The sequence below is a fragment of the Pleurodeles waltl genome, chromosome 10, assembly GCF_031143425.1.
Source record: "Pleurodeles waltl isolate 20211129_DDA chromosome 10, aPleWal1.hap1.20221129, whole genome shotgun sequence".
Lineage (NCBI taxonomy): Eukaryota > Metazoa > Chordata > Amphibia > Caudata > Salamandridae > Pleurodeles > Pleurodeles waltl.
Window position 1 is genome coordinate 16225871 of NC_090449.1, and position 18339 is coordinate 16244209.

At 48.6% G+C, this 18339-nt stretch overlaps 1 protein-coding gene across 2 annotated transcripts in view; it reads right to left on the minus strand.

The window, feature by feature from the left end:
* The window catches only part of L1CAM (L1 cell adhesion molecule), a 531714-nt gene that overhangs the window by 201681 nt on the left and 311694 nt on the right, over positions 1-18339 (minus strand). For both annotated transcript variants that reach the window (XM_069209429.1, XM_069209428.1), the window contains exon 4: positions 7087-7232. In XM_069209429.1, the coding sequence (XP_069065530.1) occupies positions 7087-7180 (94 nt within the window). In that variant the 5' untranslated portion in view covers positions 7181-7232. The remainder of the gene's footprint in view (positions 1-7086; positions 7233-18339) is intronic.

Sequence of the window (18339 nt, forward strand, 5' to 3'; positions counted from 1 at the left end):
AGCTGGGATACGACGTATGTCACCTAGGAAAAGACAGGCGCTAGCTGGAATACGACGTATGTCACCTAGGAAAAGACAGGCGCTAGCTGGGATACAACATATGTCACCTAGGAAAAGACAGGCGCTAGCTGGAATATGACAAGTGTCATCTAGAAAAAGACAGGTGCTAGCTGGGATACGACGTATGTCACCTAGGAAAGGACAGACGCTAGCTGGGATACGACGTATGTCACCTAGGAAAGGACAGGCGCTAGCTGGGATACGACGTATGTCACCTAGGAAAGGACAGGCGCTAACTGGGATACGACGTATGTCACCTAGGAAAAGACAGGCGCTAGCTGGGATACGACGTATGTCACCTAGGAAAGGACAGGCACTAGCTGGGATACGACATATGTCACCTAGGAAAAGACAGGCGCTAGCTGGGATACGACGTATGTCACCTAGGAAAAGACAGGCGCTAGCTGGGATACGACGTATGTCACCTAGGAAAGGACAGGCGCTAGCTGGGATACAACATATGTCACCTAGGAAAAGACAGGTGCTAGCTGGGATACGACATATGTCACCTAGGAAAAGACAGGCGCTAGCTGGGATACGACATGTGTCACATAGGAAAAGACAGGCGCGAGCTAGGATACAACAAGTGTCACCTAGGAAAAGACAGGCGCGAGCTAGGATACAAGTGTCACCTAGGAAAAGACAGGCGCGAGCTAGGATACAAGTGTCACCTAGAAAAAGACAGGCACTAGCTAGGATACAAGTGTCACCTAGGAAAAGACAGGCTCTAGCTAGAAAGACAGGCGCTAGCCGGAATATGACAAGTGTCACCTAGGAAAAGACAGGCTCTAGCTGGAATACGACAAGTGTCACCTAGAAAAAGACAGGCACTAGCTAGGATACAAGTGTCACCTAGGAAAAGACAGGATCTAGCTAGAAAGACAGGCGCTAGCCGGAATATGACAAGTGTCACCTAGGAAAAGACAGGCTCTAGCTGGAATACGACAAGTGTCACCTAGAAAAAGACAGGTGCTAGCTGGTATACAACAAGGGTCACCTAGGAAAAGACAGACGTTAGCTGGGATACAACAAGTGTCACCTAGGAAAAGACAGACGCTAGGTAGGATACGATAAGTTTCACCTAGAAAAAGTCAGACGCTAGCTAGGATACAAGTGTCACATAGGAAAAGACAGGCACTAGCTGGGATATGACAAGTGTCACCTAGGAAAAGACAGACACTAGGTAGGATACGACAAATGCCATCTAGGAAAAGACAGGCGCTAGTTGCAATACAACAAGTGTCACCTAGGAAAAGACAGGCGCTAGCTAGGATACGATAAGTGTTACCTAGGAAAAGACAGGCGCTAGCTAAGATACGATAAGTATCATCTAGGAAAAGACAGGCGCTAGCTAGGATACAACAAGTGTCACCTAGGAAAACACAGGCGCTAGCTAGGATACTACAAGTATGACCTAGGAAAATGCAGACGCTAGCTAGGATACGACAAGTATCACCTAGGAAAAGACGGACACTAGCTAGGATACAACAAGTGTCACCTAGGAAAAGACAGACGCTAGCTAGAATACGACAAGTGTCACCTAGGAAAAGACAGGTGCTAGCTGGGATACGACAAGTGTCACCTAGGAAAAGACAGACGCTAGCTGGGATACGACAAGTGTCACCTAGAAAAAGACAGGCACTAGCTAGGATACAAGTGTCAACTAGGAAAAGACATACGCTAGCTACGATATGCCAAGTGTCACCTAGGAAAAGACAGGGGCTAGCTGGGATACAAGTGTCACCTAGGAAAGGACAGGCGCTAGCTGGGATACGACATATGTCACCTAGAAAAAGACAGGCACTAGCAGGGATACGACAAGTGTCACCTAGGAAAAGACAGGCACTAGCTAGGATACAACAAGTGTCACCTAGGAAAAGACAGGCGCTAGCTAGGATACAACAAGTGTCACCTAGGAAAAGACAGGCACTAGCTAGGATACGCCAAGTGTCATCTAGGGAAAGACAGGCACTAGCTAGGATACAAGTGTCACCTAGGAAAAGACAGGCGCTAGCTAGGATACGACAAGTGTCACCTAGGAAAAGACAGGCACTAGCTAGGATACGACAAGTGTCACCTAGGAAAGGACAGGCACTAGCTAGGATACAATTGTCACCTAGGAAAAGACAGGCGCTAGCTAGGATACTACAAGTATCACCTAGGAAAAGACAGACGCTCGCTAGGATATGACAAGTATCACCTAGGAAAAGGCAGACGCTAGCTAGGATACGACAAGTGTCACCTAGGAAAAGACAGGCGCTAGCTAGGATTCAAGTGTCACCTAGGAAAAGACAGGCGCTAGCTGGGATACAACAAGTAAAACCTAGGAAAAGACAGGCACTAGCTAGGATACGCCAAGTGTCACTTAGGGAAAGACAGGCACTAGCTAGGATACAAGTGTCACCTAGGAAAAGACAGGCGCTAGCTAGGATACAACAAGTATCACCTAGGGAAAGACAGGCGCTAGCTAGGATACGACAAGTATCACCTAGAAAAAGACAGGCACTAGCTAGGATACAAGTGTCACCTAGGAAAAGACAGGCACTAGCTAGGATACAACAAGTGTCACCTAGGAAAAGACAGGCATTAGGTAGGATACAAGTGTCACCTAGGAAAATACAGGCACTAGCTAGGATACAAGTGTCACCTAGGAAAAGACAGGTGCTAGCCAGGATATGCCAAGTGCCACTTAGGAAAAGATAGACACGAGCTAGGATACGACAAGTGTCACCTAGGAAAAGACAGGCACTAGCTAGGACACAAGTGTCACCTAGGAAGAGACAGGCGCTAGCTAGGATACGTCAAGTGTCACCTAGGAAAAGACAGGCACTAGCTAGGATACAAGTTTAACCTAGGAAGAGACAGGCGCTATCTAGAATACGTCAAGTGTCACCTGGGAAAAGACAGGTGCTAGTTAGAATATGACAAATGTCACATATGAAAAGACAGGTGCTAGTTAAAATACGACAAGTATCACCTAGGAGAAGACAGGCACTAGCTTGGATATGACAAGTGTCACCTAGGAAAAAACAGGCGCTCGCTAGGATATGACAAGTGTCACCTAGGAAAAGACAGGCGCTAGCTGGGATACGACAAGTGCCACCTTGGGAAAGACAGGCACTAACTAGGATACAAGTGTCACCTAGGAAAAGACAGGCACTAGCTAGGATAAGGGAAGTGTTAGCCATGACAAGGCGGGCACTAGCTAGGACAAGGGAAGTGTTAGCCAGGCTATGGCTGGTTCTAGCTAGGACAAGGGAAGTGTTAGCCAGGCTATGACTTGTGCCAGTTAGGACAAGGGAAGTGTTAGCCAGGCTGCGGCTGGTTCTAGCTAGGACAAGGTGTTAGCCAGGCTGTGGCTGGTGCTAGCTAGGACAAGGGAAGTGTTAGCCAGGCTATGGCTGGTTCTAGCTAGGACAAGGGAAGTGTTGGCCAGGCTATGGCTGGTGCTAGCTAGGACAAGGTGTTAGCCAGGCTGTGGCTGGTTCTAGCCAGGACAAGGGAAGTGTTAGCCGGGCTATGGCTGGTTCTAGCTAGAACAAGGGAAGTGTTGGAAAGGCTATGGCTGGTGCTAGCTAGGACAATGTGTTAGCCGGGCTATGGCTGGTGCTATCTAGGATAAGGGAAGTGTTAGCCAAGAATTGACTGATGCTAGCTAGGACAAGGGAAGTGTTAGCCAGGATATGTCTGGTGCTAGCTAGGATAAGGTGGAACCTACCTAGGATAAGGTGGTGCTAGCTGGATCAAGGCAGGTGCTAGACAGGTCCTAGTGAGTGCTATCCAGCACAAAACAGATGGTAACTAGGCATGTGCTACTTTGGATAAGACAAGCATTTCCTCGGGCAAGACAGTCACTACCTAGGATAAGAAAAGTGTTACTTAGAACAAGGTGGCCAGTAGCTAGTACAATGCAATTACTAGCCAGGACAAGGCAAGTGCTAGCTACGCAAAGACAGGTGCTAGTTAGCACAAGACAGGTACTTGCTAGGATAAAGCAGATGCAAGCTAGGATAAGGCAGGTATTAACTAGAACAAGGTGGGTGCTAGCTTAGATAAAGTGGGTGCTAGCTAGGGTGAGACGGGTGGTAGCTAAGATAGGAAAGGTGATAGCTAGGATAAGGCAGGTACTAGCTAGGATAACACATATATTACCTAGGGTGAGACAGTCACCAGCTAGGATACCACAATTGTCAACTAGAAAAAGACAGGCCATAGCTAGGATAAAACAGGTGTCACCTAGAACAAGGGAAGTGTTAGCCAGGACAATGCGGGCGCTAGCTAGAATAAGGTGGATGCTAGTTAGGGTAAGATGGGTGCTAGCTAGGACAAGAGAATTGTTAGCCAGGACAAGAAGGGTGCTAGCAAGGATATGACGAGTGCTAGCTAGGACAATGCAGGTACTAGACAGGTCACAGTGAGTGCTAGGCAGCACAACGCAGATGGTAACTAGGCAGATGCTACTTTGGATAAGACAAGCATTTCCTAGGGCAAGGCAGGCACTACCTAGGATAAGAAAATTGTTACCAAGGGAGGCCGCTAACTAGTACAAGGCGATTACCAGCCAGGACTAGGTAAATACTTATTAGCACAAGATAGGTGCTAGTGAGCACAAGAAAGGTACTAGCTAGGGCAAGGTGGGTGCTAGCTATGATAAGACAGATGATAGCTAGATCACATTAAGTTCTAGCTAGGAAAATGCAAGCGCTACAAACAATAAGGCAGGCACTAGCCAATACAAAGTGGGTGCTAGCTAATACACAGCAGGTGCTACCTAGGACCAGGCAGGAGTTAGCTAGGGCAATGGAAGAGCTGGCTAGGGTGAGGGAAGTGCTAGCTAGGACTAGACAGGTGCTACCTAGGATGAAACAGGTGCTAGCTAGGTTAAGGCAGATGCTAGCTAGGACAAGGCATGTGCTCACTGCTAGCTGGGATAAGGCAGATGTTAGCTAGGATTAGGCAGGTGCTAACTAGGACTAGGCAGGTGCTAACTAGATTAAGGCAGGGGCTAGCTAGGACAAGGCAGGCACTAGCTAGGAAAAGGCAGGTGCTAGCTAGGACAAGACAGGTGGTAGCATGTGCTAGGTAGGACAAGGCAGATGCTAGCTACGATGAGGGATATCTAGGACAAAGCAGGTACTAGCTAGGACAAGACAGGTGCTAGCTAGGATAAGGCAGGTGCTAGCTAGGATAAGGCAGGGTTAGCATGGATAAAGCAGGTGCTATCTAGGACAAGACATGTGCTAGCTAGGATAAGAGGTTATCTAGGACAAGGCAGGTGTTAGCGAGGACAAGCCAGGTGATAGCTAGGTCACGGCAGGTGCTAGTTAGGGTAATGCAGGGTTAGCCTGGATAAGGCAGATGCTAGCTAGGACAAGGCAGGTGCTAGCTAGGACAGGGCAGGTGCTAGCTAGGACAAGGCAGGTACCAGCTAGGACAAGGCAGATGCTAGCTAGGGCAAGGCAGGTGCTAGCTAGGACAAGGCAGATGCTAGCTAGGACACGACAGCTGCTAGCTCGAACCAGCTAGGGTGAAGCTCGTGTTTTCTAGGGCAAGGCAGATGCCATGTAAGCGTGCCTCCTGCCCAGTATGCGAGCTGTCGGTGGTGCCAGGGATGCTTCGCAGGTGGGCGAGAGGGGGGCATAAAGAAACCCGTACATCACGAAATCCAGAAGACGATCAGAGAATGGGGATTTCTGCAGGACTGGCGCCCTCCTTCAGAGAGGGTTCCCGGCTCCGACACGGCCATGGGGGGATGACGCGGACCGCTTGCTGCCATACAGTTGTCAAGGCAACCAATGCAGTCAATGTCACTTACGGGGCTTCTAAGGAGCCGGTGCCTAGATCTGAAGCACATGCACGCCCGGCGTGCAGCTACTACAACCCGGGGCTCCAGAATGGAGGGGAGGCCCCTGAGGGCCCCGGCCGGTCCCTTCCGCCACCCACTCACCAGGGGCCTGTCGGTCGGTCCATGCCCGCCCGTAATGCCCCAGTATCTGAACACGGGCTGGGCACAGCCGCTTCTAGGCACCGCCCGTCAGCTGTCCACAACATATTAAAGCCTTCGAGGCACCCCCGACCACATACCACCACCACACAACCAACCCTCGGCTGCACCGGGCCCCCCACCACATATCAAAGCATTCGAGCCCCCCCATCCCTCCATACTATCACCACACACCCAAACCCCGAGGCACAGGTACCCCACCACTTATCAAAGCCTACGAGGCACCCCCAACCACATCCCACCACCACCACAGAATCAACCCTCCGCGGCACAGGGCACCCACACGGATGGTCTATACCCGGCTTTATGATCTGCAGCTTGGCCTGTCCTGTATCCCGGAGACTTCCTCCTAGGCAGGTATCAGGGGACGTCCAGCTGCTCTGGGTCAGGGTCAGTCACCCGACAACGCCCGACTACTCTGTTTTGCCCCCCCCCGAAGGACCAGCCTCTTGGCACACGTCAGTGTCTTCATCCAGGTCAGTTCCGCTCCTCCCAAAGAGATGCTCTCCTGTTTTGGACCCCTAAATATACTGGAAAGGAGGCCAGTTCTCCCACGACCACCACCTCAAAATACCCGCGCCCCACACAAAAACCTATAAACACCAAAAAACACCACATTTCCCGGGCCCGAGAAAGAGGAATACACGCCAGGGAAGAGAGCATCCGGGGGTGGGTGGGAATGGTGGAATTACGGGGGGACGCCCCAAGCCCTGTCTCAGTGTTAAGGAGAGAGGCGCTGAGAGAGGACAGGGGGCGTGAGAGAGCGGTGGATGGGCACTTGGGGTGTGGTGGGAGGGAGGGCGGTGGACGGAAGTGAAGGGATGGAGAGAAGGTAGTGGAGGAATGAACGGGATGAGAAGAAGTCGGGAGGGGGAAACAGGGCGGAGGAGGGGATGTGATGGGTGGAAAGAGCGGGCACCGCGCTGGGATGGTGGGTGCGTGGAGCGGAGAGGAGGAAGGGTGGAGGCGAGGAGATTGCGCAGGGAGGTACCGCACACCCAGCAGGGCTCGATGGTACTCACATCCTTCCGGAATCAAGATGGAGCGCGCCGGGCTGCAGAGCACCAGTAGCAGGGGCAGCAGAGCCCACGGGCCGTCCATCCTGCCCTCGACCATTAGCGGGTATCCACACAGGCGCGGCCCCGCGGTTCCTCCGAGGCTCAGGCGGCTGCAGACAGAGAGAGAGAGGGGGGCATCGTCAGTGACAAGCAGCTGTGCATGGCTGCAGCACACAGCCCCTCCCTGGACCCTCCCCTCTGGGTGAACCAGCCCCTCCCACTGGATGAGGCAGACCACAGTCCCTGTGCATCACACCCCATCCGCCCCTCCTCCCTGAAGGGGCAGACCACAGCCCCTGTGCATCACACACCACCCGCCCCTCCCTCCATCCCTATGTAACCCAGCGCACAGCCCCTGCCACTGGAACAGCAAACTACAGACCCTCTACAACCCGGCTTCCACAGCCCCTGTGCATCACACCCCACCCGCCCCTCCCGCTGGAAGGGGCAGACCTCAGCCCCTGTGCATCACACCCCATCCGCCCCTCCTACCTGAAAGAGCAGACCACAGACCCTGTGCATCACACACCACCCGCCCCTCCCACTGGATGGAGCAGACCACAGACCCTGTGCATCACACACCACCCGCCCCTCCCTCCATCCCTATGTAACCCAGCGCACAACCTCTGCCACTGGAACAGCAAACTACAGACCCTCTCCAACCCGGCTTCCACAGACCTGTGCATCACACCCCACCCGCTCATCTCTCCCTCCCTCCCTCCCTCCCTCCCTGTGTAACCCAAACCACAGCCCCTTCCACTGTAACAGCAGCCTACAGACCCTCTTCAACCCGGCTTCCACAGGCCTGTGCATCACCCCCCATCCGCCCATCCCTCCCTCCCTCCCTCCCTGTGTAACCCAGACCACAGCTCCTTCCACTGTAACAGCAGCCTACAGACCCTCTACAACCCGGCTTCCACAGCCCCTCCCTCGTGTAACCCAGAGCCCAGTCCCCCTAACCCCCATTAAACCCAGCGACGCACACTTCTGTGGATCCCATAGAGCATTCCACCCACACCCCTCCCAGGGCACACACCAGCTAACACTGCACACCTCCTGTACCGCCCGACCCCACCATCCCTTTTACTACAGCTCATAAAGCGCCTTCCAGCGTACAGACCAGCCCACACCCCTCCCAGGGCACACACCAGCTAACACTGCACAGCTCCTGTACAGTCTGGCCCCACCATCCCTTTCACTACAGCTCATATAGCGCTTTCTAGCGTACATACCAGCCCACACCCTTCCTAGTGCGCACAGCAGCTCACAGTGCACAGCTCCTGTACAGCTCGCTCGTTCTCTTGTCGCCTACACAAAACAGCTGCGAGCCCTTCCACAGGACACAAACAACTTCTTAACAGCCACGCGCCCTCCCCAACCCCACAACCCCTCCCTCGCCCTCTTCCCTCCATATACACCAGCGCACACTCCCTCCCTCGGTACACAGCACAGTGCTGTATAACTACACTCACAGACCCCCCCCACCATACACCCGCGCACACTCCCTCCCTCGGTACACAGCACAGTGCTGTATAACTACACCCACAGACCCCCCCCACCATACACCCGCGCACACTCCCTCCCTCGGTACACAGCACAGTGCTGTATAAATACACCCACAGACCCCCCCACCATCTCACCTCTCTATAAACCCCCACCGTCAGCCCCACAGCCCCTCCCTCCATACAACCTGTTCCCAGTACAAACCTCCAATGCCCCCCACCAGCAAATACCAGTCCCAAGACACACTACTGTGCAAAGCACCCACAGTCCCACATCGCCCACCCCAGGGGAAGCCGCTCACAAACATGGTCCCAGGGGCCGACAAGTTTGGCCTGAGATGTGAGGGGGGGGGGCACTGGTAACCCCTGGGCTGTGGTCAAGGGTTCTGGGTGGTGATAAGGTGGATGCAGGGAAGCGAAGCACATACACCTAGTGGCTGGATTGCACGTTGTGATAGCAGGAAAGCTGGCTTTAATCCCGGCTTCCCCACCTTACCAAATTGTGTGATCCTACGCATTTTTTTTTACTTCACTTTCCCTCCTTTTACTTCACTATTACATATGAGAGCACCTCAAAATCCATGACTTCAGGATGACCTGTGCTTGATTTAATAAAATGCAGTGTTGTCCATGTACAATAGCAACCCTGGCCCTCCACTGAGTGCACATAAAAACTTACTCGCCTCTTCGTTCACAGTTAGCATTGTTGTCAGGTTGGAAGAAGAATGAATGTTTCTAAATTAATGTTTGAAAACGATCACTAAAAAAAAAATACTTCCCATTGCACGGATATAATGTGTTAATGAAATGTACTTTTGGATTGTGAAGAGACTTTATCATATTTTTACACTTTTTCTGCAAGATGTCTTTAAGAATGAGGGCGCTCCTGATGGCAAGTGCTGCAGGACACCCTTGTTACTTCTTTTCTTTAACCTTTAAATAAAGTGCTGCCCACCTATTTAACATCTTTTAACATTAATGAGAGTGAGTAAACTCCAGCACAGTTTTGCTGTTGACAAGGGCCACATGTAAAGGTCAGAAGGCCGCACTGTGCCTTTTGAGTATCAGTCTCCCACAGTGTGTTCATACCCAGGCATATACCCTAGTAACCAACCAGAACTATAGCCCCCACCACCAGGCAAACCCGTGGCCTCCACCCCTTAACATTTCACTTTAAAACCCTTCCTCCAGTAGGGACCAGGCCCACTCCTGACCCAGAACCCCCTGCATTCACCATTCATACCCTAAGGTCCCCCCCCCCCTCCAGAGTTACCCTACTCACACCCAGAGCCCCACCAAAGACCACTCACTTTTTACTGACAACACCTGCGTCCTCAGACATCAGCCACCAGACCCACCTTAGGTACCCCTGTTTACAGGGTCTCCGTGAGCGCCTCTGTGTACATCAGCCCCAAACTGAGTCCCCAGTATACATTTAGTGCCCCCCAAAAGCCTCCCGCATGTCCCAGCCACTCCCAGATCTTCTGTGTACTCATCAACCCCACCTTACTGGGTCCCCCATGCTGGTCACCAGGCACTCCCATGCACCCCATGTACAGCAGACCCCAGGCCAAAGACCTGCGCATTGTTTGTACACATCCCCTCTCATAGCCCCGCCCCCACCAATATATAGTAATAAGCAACACAAACTGTGCAGTCACACCTGCCCCCTATGCGAACCCTCCATATACAGCGACCACCAACAATACCCCGGATAAAAGCCTCACCCCAAAATATCCCATATAAAAGACTCACCCCAAAATACCCTATATAGAACCCTCACCCCACACTCCAACCCAATGTTTTTCAAACTTTTAAATGCTGTGCCCCCCCAGTGAAAAAATAAAAATCACTGGGCCCCCTCATAATTTTTCACAATTATTCTATTAAAATGGCAATGTTTAAACATGTCTAGACTTATTTAAACATTGAAGTTATGTTAACTTTTAAAAAAATGCAAGAAATTGTTTATGTTTGAAACAAAGCACATTTATCTGCATAAAACATCTTTTGGCCAGAGCCTGGCGCCACCCCCCCCCACCCCCGCGATCACTTGAGGCCTCCCTAGGGGGGCCACCCCCCAGTTTGAAGATTCCTGCTCTGACCCAACCCTTGTGTATACAGCCACCAACACACCAGAGTCATTGCCGAACACACTATTCCCACCTCAAACCCCCTCTGCATGGACTGCCCCCACTCCAGAGCCATTGTGTCCAGTACACAAAGCCATGCTGTGCTATCTCCATCATCAAGAATTGGCAAAGCCAAGGGTCTTCACCTCCTTAATGCAAGTATCAAGCTCTTGGCTTTGGAAACGCTTGTGTGTAAAGCATTCTTTAAAAATACCAAGGAAAAAAACATTTTAAAACACTGGGAAAAAAAGCAACTATATCTTAAGTATCTCTGAACCGTACTTTGAATATTTTCAAGCTTCATAAATGGCATGGTTTAGTGTTGAAATACTTTTAACTCCGGAAACGCTGAACGAAATTTAAAAAGAATAGAAAACTGCCAGAATTTAAGAAGAATTGTTTGCCGAATCCTAACTTACTTTCCTCAGGGCTCAGAAACAATACAAATACTCCAGGTATTTTGTTCTTGTCAGTAGCCAAGAAAGCAGATTTAAAGCCCCCCCAGGAGAAGGGATATCTCCTTTAGCGTCATGTTAAGTACACCTTCTGCCCAGACCCATCTGAGTGAGTGCAGCGGACGGCCCTTCCATCAGCGCCATAAAAGCCTTTGTGTGCCAAGATTTGCTTTCAAGCAATAGGTGGAGATAAATCAAAAACAACTCTCAAAGTTACCTGTTGCTCTGCTTTTACAGACAAGCTGGGGGTGGGAAGCAACACTGAGAGTTAAGGGAGAAGGAGCACATGAGGGAGACAGCAAGAAAACACATGCACTGTCATGGGGTGCTGAATGAAAAAGAAAAAAGTAGTTCCCTGAATGTGAGCAGCGGAAGGATATGTCACACAGTCAAAAGACGGTAAAAAAAAGTGCCCCAGGTAGGAACAAAGGCAAGGGGAGGAAAGTCAGCATTAAATATTAAGGAAAGAAACGAGAGTGACAGGAAACCCAAGCAGGGATAAGCAGATGGCTGGAACAAAGCCTGATGTAAGTGTTTGGTATGATCCATAAGAGCGCTTTTTTTTTTACAACAGGGAGCTAAAGCTGTCAGTAGCAAGACCTAACCAGTCCCCATCGAAGAGTCTCCTCCCCTATTCCTCGCACCATACCCACAAGAGAGCCCTGCTTTCTATCCCATGATCACTCTGAATATTACAGCATCTAAACATTTCCAGACTGGCTCATTAATGGTTGTTTTTGGCATTAACAAAAAATAAAATTATACAAACGTGATTATATTAAATACATTTCCCCAAAATTTAGATTTCACCGAAAACAATCAGAATGTATTCTCTGCGGGTGGAGTCTCTCAATCAAATGTTTGGAACACCCTCAGAGCACCCCATATGCTATACAGCACCCTCCAGATCACCTTTGTATGCTGAACACCCACCATCGCCAGTATGCAGATTACCACCCCCCTTATTGAAGTGTACCTTAGGACAGTGATACTCAAAGTACGGACCTTCACATGCAGACCCCTGCTGAAAGACCTGCTGTTAAGTCAGTATTGTCAAATCTATGTCTCTTCTGGAGACCAGGGTATTAAATTACAGGGCAGTATGGAATGAAACCCTCAAAATACCTCCATGACTCACTGAGCACACAATCTATACATCCTTCTCTTCCCTAACACACACCTACCCCGCCCCGCCCCGCAAAGCCCACTCCCATCCCGCTGGCATCAATGCGGTCCTCGGGCACACCACAGACCACATTTTGTGGCCCCTGGTAAAATGTTTGTGAGTACCTATGCTCCAGATCATAGTGAAGTCAGGTCTGCGTGAAGAGTGGCCCTAGGCTGTAATATGCGTTGCATGCAGGGGGTGTGTAACCCTGGGTGAATAGACACAAATCATACATGTGCAACACAGGTACAGGCATTCCAGGCTGGTGTGATTACACGTGCACCAATAAAACATGTTATGTGCAGCAGGTGTGCTACTTGAGGCACACATATAGATGTATTACTACAGTGCATTTACTCTTACATTGCAAATTCCAGTGTCTATTGCACACATTTACCACTACAGTGCAAAGGCCAGTGTCTGTTACACACATTTATTACTACAGGGCAAAGGCCAGTGTCTGTTACACACATTTATTACTACAGGGCAAAGGCCAGTGTCTGTTGCACACATTTACCCCTACAGTGGAATGGCCAGTGTTTGCTGTACACATTTACCACTACAGTGCAAAGCCCACTCTCTACTGCACACATTCACTGCTCACTGCCTCACAGGTTCATGTTACAAATACAAACACTTCACAACGGATGGAACAGGCACTGACTCACAAGGCCTCCTGTATCTATTGAGATGCTCGGGTGTGGAATCGAGCCTCTGTGCTCCGGTGGCCTTCCTGTGGAGCGTCTAGTAGTTGAATATGGCATAGAAGCCGGTGTGCTGATGGGAAGGTGCTGTTCATCCTCATTGCTGGTGTGGGGGGATAGGGGGTCATGACACACTTGAGGCTTCACCTCTAGTGAGCCCTGCCTCCTCCCCAACGCTAACATGCACCATCTAAAAATCTGCATCACTGTAGACCTGACAGCAGGCAGCACAGTGCATTCATTTCACTTCTCAGACAACTGTGACATTGAATGCTATATTACACCGTCTGCTAGTGATATCATATCTGTTTATCTCCCAACAATCGGAAAATCACAGCCGGAGATATTGTCTCAGTAAAATGATTGATCAAGGCACCCATAGAAATTTCTGGAGGGCACCCCATGGTCCAACCCTGAAAAAAAAAAGTATATATATATATATATATATATATATATATATATATTTTATATAGATTTACGTGTAGTGATCTGCGCGACGGGTGCTGCTGCACCCGCCGCACAGCGGCATTGACGACGGCTCCACATCCGGCCCAGCAGAATGTTAATTATTCAGCCGGCGGGGTCTCAAGGAGGCCTGCGGTCTGTGATAAGACCGCCAGCATGAACACAGTGGGGATTCCCGCCGTGTTCATAATGACCCCCATTGTACCTGATTTATAACCCCGCGGAGTGGTTGCTCCATCACAAGGGTGACAGATATCCCGTCTGCTGAAATATAAAACCCATTATATCCAAAGGAATTCATATTTTGGCGGATGGGATATCCGTCACATTCTGCCCCACCCTTGACGCCTCCAATCATTTGAGTAGATTTTGCTACTTAGATTGAAAACTCTTTCACATGGTCACTTTTCAGAGGCCTTCCAAGAGTGCACAAGTCTCCTTTCTCACACAGCTGATTCATCATACTCAAGGTATTTCTACAGGCGTTCAAGGGCAGGTCTATCCTATGAAAACTGATGTGCTACCCCCTGGAACCCAGGTCATATCATAATTTTCTTCTACTAAATCACTGCGCACCTTCAACCCCGGTCATCGAATCCCTGAGGCATCTTTCCCAAAAAATCCTTTAATTATTTTGCATATGTGTAATACATTAACATCTCCAAGTTATGTATGCTTTTTTTTGTTTGGATACTTATCTATATATTTATGTAGTTTCTACCTACTGCAGAGAAAAAAAAAAGTCACAACTCTTCCAAAACCACTACTCTCTGACTCATCCTAAACTCTTTCGAACTACTCCCTACCTGCGCTCTCTGACTCCTTCCAAACCTCTCATGCTAGGATGAGCTCCCAATAACCCTTTCCAAGCTCTTTCCTCCGTTATCATATTCACCCCCTAACAGGCGCCCATGTCCGCCTCTCCCAACAGCAATTTATACTCTCCTTCTACTAATCCTTCTTGGGTTTGGAAGCAGCACGTCACACCTCATCAGGGGTAGTAGGCGCTATATAAATACAATTTACAATTGCATTCAAAAAAATAAAAATAAAAATAAAGGTGTGTTTACTTCCCCCTTCTGCACTTGAGGCCTGATTTAGAGTTCGGAGGACGGGGTTACTCTGTCACTAGCGCGATGAGTATCCTGTCCGCCGTATTACGATTCGCATTATCTCCTAAGGCACTTGTAATACAATACATGGATATCTATCATGTTGTGACGGAGTAGCCCGTCCGCCAAGCTCTAAATCAGGTCATTCGTTTTTTCTGTAAGCAATGCTCTCGTCAGCCTCCCCAAGACCCTGCTTGCTACCAAAGGCCGTGGTGCCGGGGGGAGTTCATTTATTATCTCTCCCCACTCTGGGATTGGCAGCCGTCATGACAGATGCATACCTGCTTGTTCAGCATCTGCAAAGATCAAGTCTTGGTTATTGAAATGCGGTGGAAACGGCATTGGTTCACATGGGGTTGATTCATGCCATATTTTCAGTGTGTTCACTGCTATTGTGAGTAATATTAGTGAGATTGGTCGTGCGTAAATGTATCCACTGCTGATACCCATGAAAATCGGGCACGGGTCCAGCCCTCGTGCAGCAAAGGTGCACACCACAGTTCGATGAGGTAAAGGTTTATTACTGCAAATTGATATTTTCTATGTCCCTTGAGTGGGCTTTTTGAACATTTTTCTATTTCTGGGTCATTTTTTTAAATTTAATTTTTTTAATTTGTTTCTGGTCGGATCTTAAAGTTTCTTTACTGTTCTTACATGTGGTACCTTCGGATCTTGTCAGTCACCAGAGAGCAGCTTTGCACCCCGGCCAAAGAACATTCTGAAGGCCGAATGATTTCACTTCGTAGAAAAACAATCAACCAGATATTTGCAATTATGTTTCCAAATTCCTTATTTTACCTCATTGGGGTGCCTTGATTTATTAGAAATGGGTAATGCATAGGGGCCTTCGGACGCTAACAAACAAATGAATTAAACATGAGCTTTATATTTAAAAAAGAAGTGGATTTGAAAATTCAGAACTATAGAAAGATAATTCAAACAATTTGCAAATTAATTAATTTACCAAAAGGATCTGTGAGTTGGTCTACACACAGTATTGTAGGAACTGAAAGACACTGAGCCATGAAAAAACACAATTCCCCGTGCCGCACAGCCCCCCTCCAAGGACATGCGCATGTACACTCGTTTCAGAAAAGCAACATACGGAGTCACCTTTTTCAATTTAAAATGAGTTTTATCTTTTTCTTCTCTGAAAATATGTACAATAAAAGTGTCCTTGGAAGGAAGGAAACACTTCACCTCGCAGACAATGACACCACCATTGGTTACCCACAGTGGTAGAAATGTCTCTGACGCAACAATGATGTCATCACCTCTGGAGAGCCACCTCCAAGCTGATGCGACTGGGACCCCGGAGGGAATCGCTGCTATTATTGAAAGAGCACCTTTAGCATATGTATTCACTTCAGTGTTTTATTCTTCCTATTTTCCTAGAAGGGTGCCTTGAGAGTTCCCATGAGTGTGCCTAAAACAACCTTCTGTCTGTTCTAACTGTGACTCTGTCTTATTGTCGGTGAAACACTCAGACGGTGAAGCAGTGGATGTCTCTGGGGGTGATGTCTCGCTGATCTGTCTCTTTTCCTGGCATGTTCAGACTGTCACCTCCCTTTGGGAGCCTGAGATCAGCTTCCCCGGGAAACCAGATCTGTCTTTGCACAAGACTAGGTGGAACATCACACGATCAGAAATTAAAACAACACCCACTGCTTCAAACAAAGGAAGTACGGATTAAAATAGTGAATCATGATATTAGAAAAAATGGAGAAATGGAAATAATGCCAAGGTTATGCTCTTATTTGTGACTTCACTTATTCACGTACTTTCAATGTGTGTGACTGAGATGATTCTGAAGGGCACTGAATATATTTCACAATGGAATTGTGAGGTTGTTTGCGCACTGGTGTGTCTCGCCGGCACAGCACAGGGACCAATGGCTGAGATGTTGTGAAGTCTTTTCCATCTCTTTCAGCACATGAACTCCTGGCAGAGAGGGTCAGGCCTTGGAACCAATGAGCGGTACCCAGGCGTGATGTCATGACATTGGGGGGTTAGAGTGTAAAAAGACATGAGCGAAGATTGACAAAGATTTACACGCACCAAGAGAGATGTTGAGGTTACAGTTCCTCCAAAGTTGTAAAATCCTCCAGTTAAGATGCTTATTTGTGTTACGTGAACCCTATGCCCTAATTGTGGTTGTGTATATGGTGGTGATCTCTGCGGTGGCTGGCGTGGTGGCCCTCCGTGGGCTTTATCGGTGTTTTAATACCCTGATTGCGGATTGCCATCCTTCTATTTAATATTTACACTGAAACTGAAGAGTTTTGAAGCATCACAGCTGCATTTTATTTTTGAGTTTGTTGCTGCTCATGTGTGGTTTCAGTTGCAGCCCGGTCCGGTCCACACTGAGCATGATCTTTATCACAATAAGCTTGAAAACCATGGAACATAACTTTATGATTCCAAACTAAGCATTGGCAAAGCCAACAGGTCTGGCCTTTGCAAGCTGGTTTTATGTTTTTCTTTTACATTTTTTTTAAGTGGAAGCATATGTCTCAAAACAAAGAGAAAAATAATAAAATGCTGCCACCTAAATGTGGCTGCTATCTGTTTGTCGTAGGAACTGTACATTTTGTAAAAAAGAACCTTCGCATATGATTTTAATAGAACACTACAAGTGTGTCCTAGTAGGAAAGCCTGTTGTGAACAGGTACAGAAACTCCTTTTAGGTTTTAATGCACATCACAGGAAATATAATTCCTATTGAGGCTATTAGCTTGGGATTGCTGTCCCTGAAGACATAGTTTTACAAACATGAATGATTAAAGAAACATATAAAAGGCTAAAGAATGGACAAAACTTTGCCAAAATAGTGATCCATCAAACATGGCAAGGAAATTAACTACTTCGATGGCAGTTGTGTACGTGTGACCAGGATAAATGCTGCCACTTACAGCAAAAACAGCCAACGGTTGATGTTGACTGACCATCTGCCCCGTGGACTGACCATCTGCCCCGAGCCTTATGCCGTGGTGGCATGAAAAAAATGTAAACACAAGTTGGACACACAAATAAATAAAGAGGGCTGACCCATACCTACGTATATATGTATATTGTGTTTAAGATTTGTTCTTCATTACAAAATCTAAAAAAGACACAGTTTGGTTTGAACTCCAAGTCTGAATATTTTCGTGAATAAAACAACAGTGCTCATATTAGGTATACACTAGGCATCCGCAAGCGTTGTGGGGACATGTATATTAGGCATCAGCTATCGGGTGGGGACATGTGCGTGTATACAAGGCAGCAGCTGGTGGGGACTTGTGCATGTACACGAGGCACCTGCTAGTGGGGTGGGGACATGTGCAGGTATACTAGGCATCAGCTAGCGGGTGAGGACATGTGTGGGTATACTAGGCATCCGCAAGCGTTGTGGGGACATGTATATTAGGCATCAGCTATCGGGTGGGGACATGTGCGTGTATACAAGGCAGCAGCTGGTGGGGACTTGTGCATGTACACGAGGCACCTGCTAGTGGGGTGGGGACATGTGCAGGTATACTAGGCATCAGCTAGCGGGTGAGGACATGTGTGGGTATACTAGGCATCTGCAAGCGTTGTGGGGACATGTATATTAGGCATCAGCTATCGGGTGGGGACATGTGCGTGTATACAAGGAAGCAGCTGGTGGGGACTTGTGCATGTACACGAGGCACCTGCT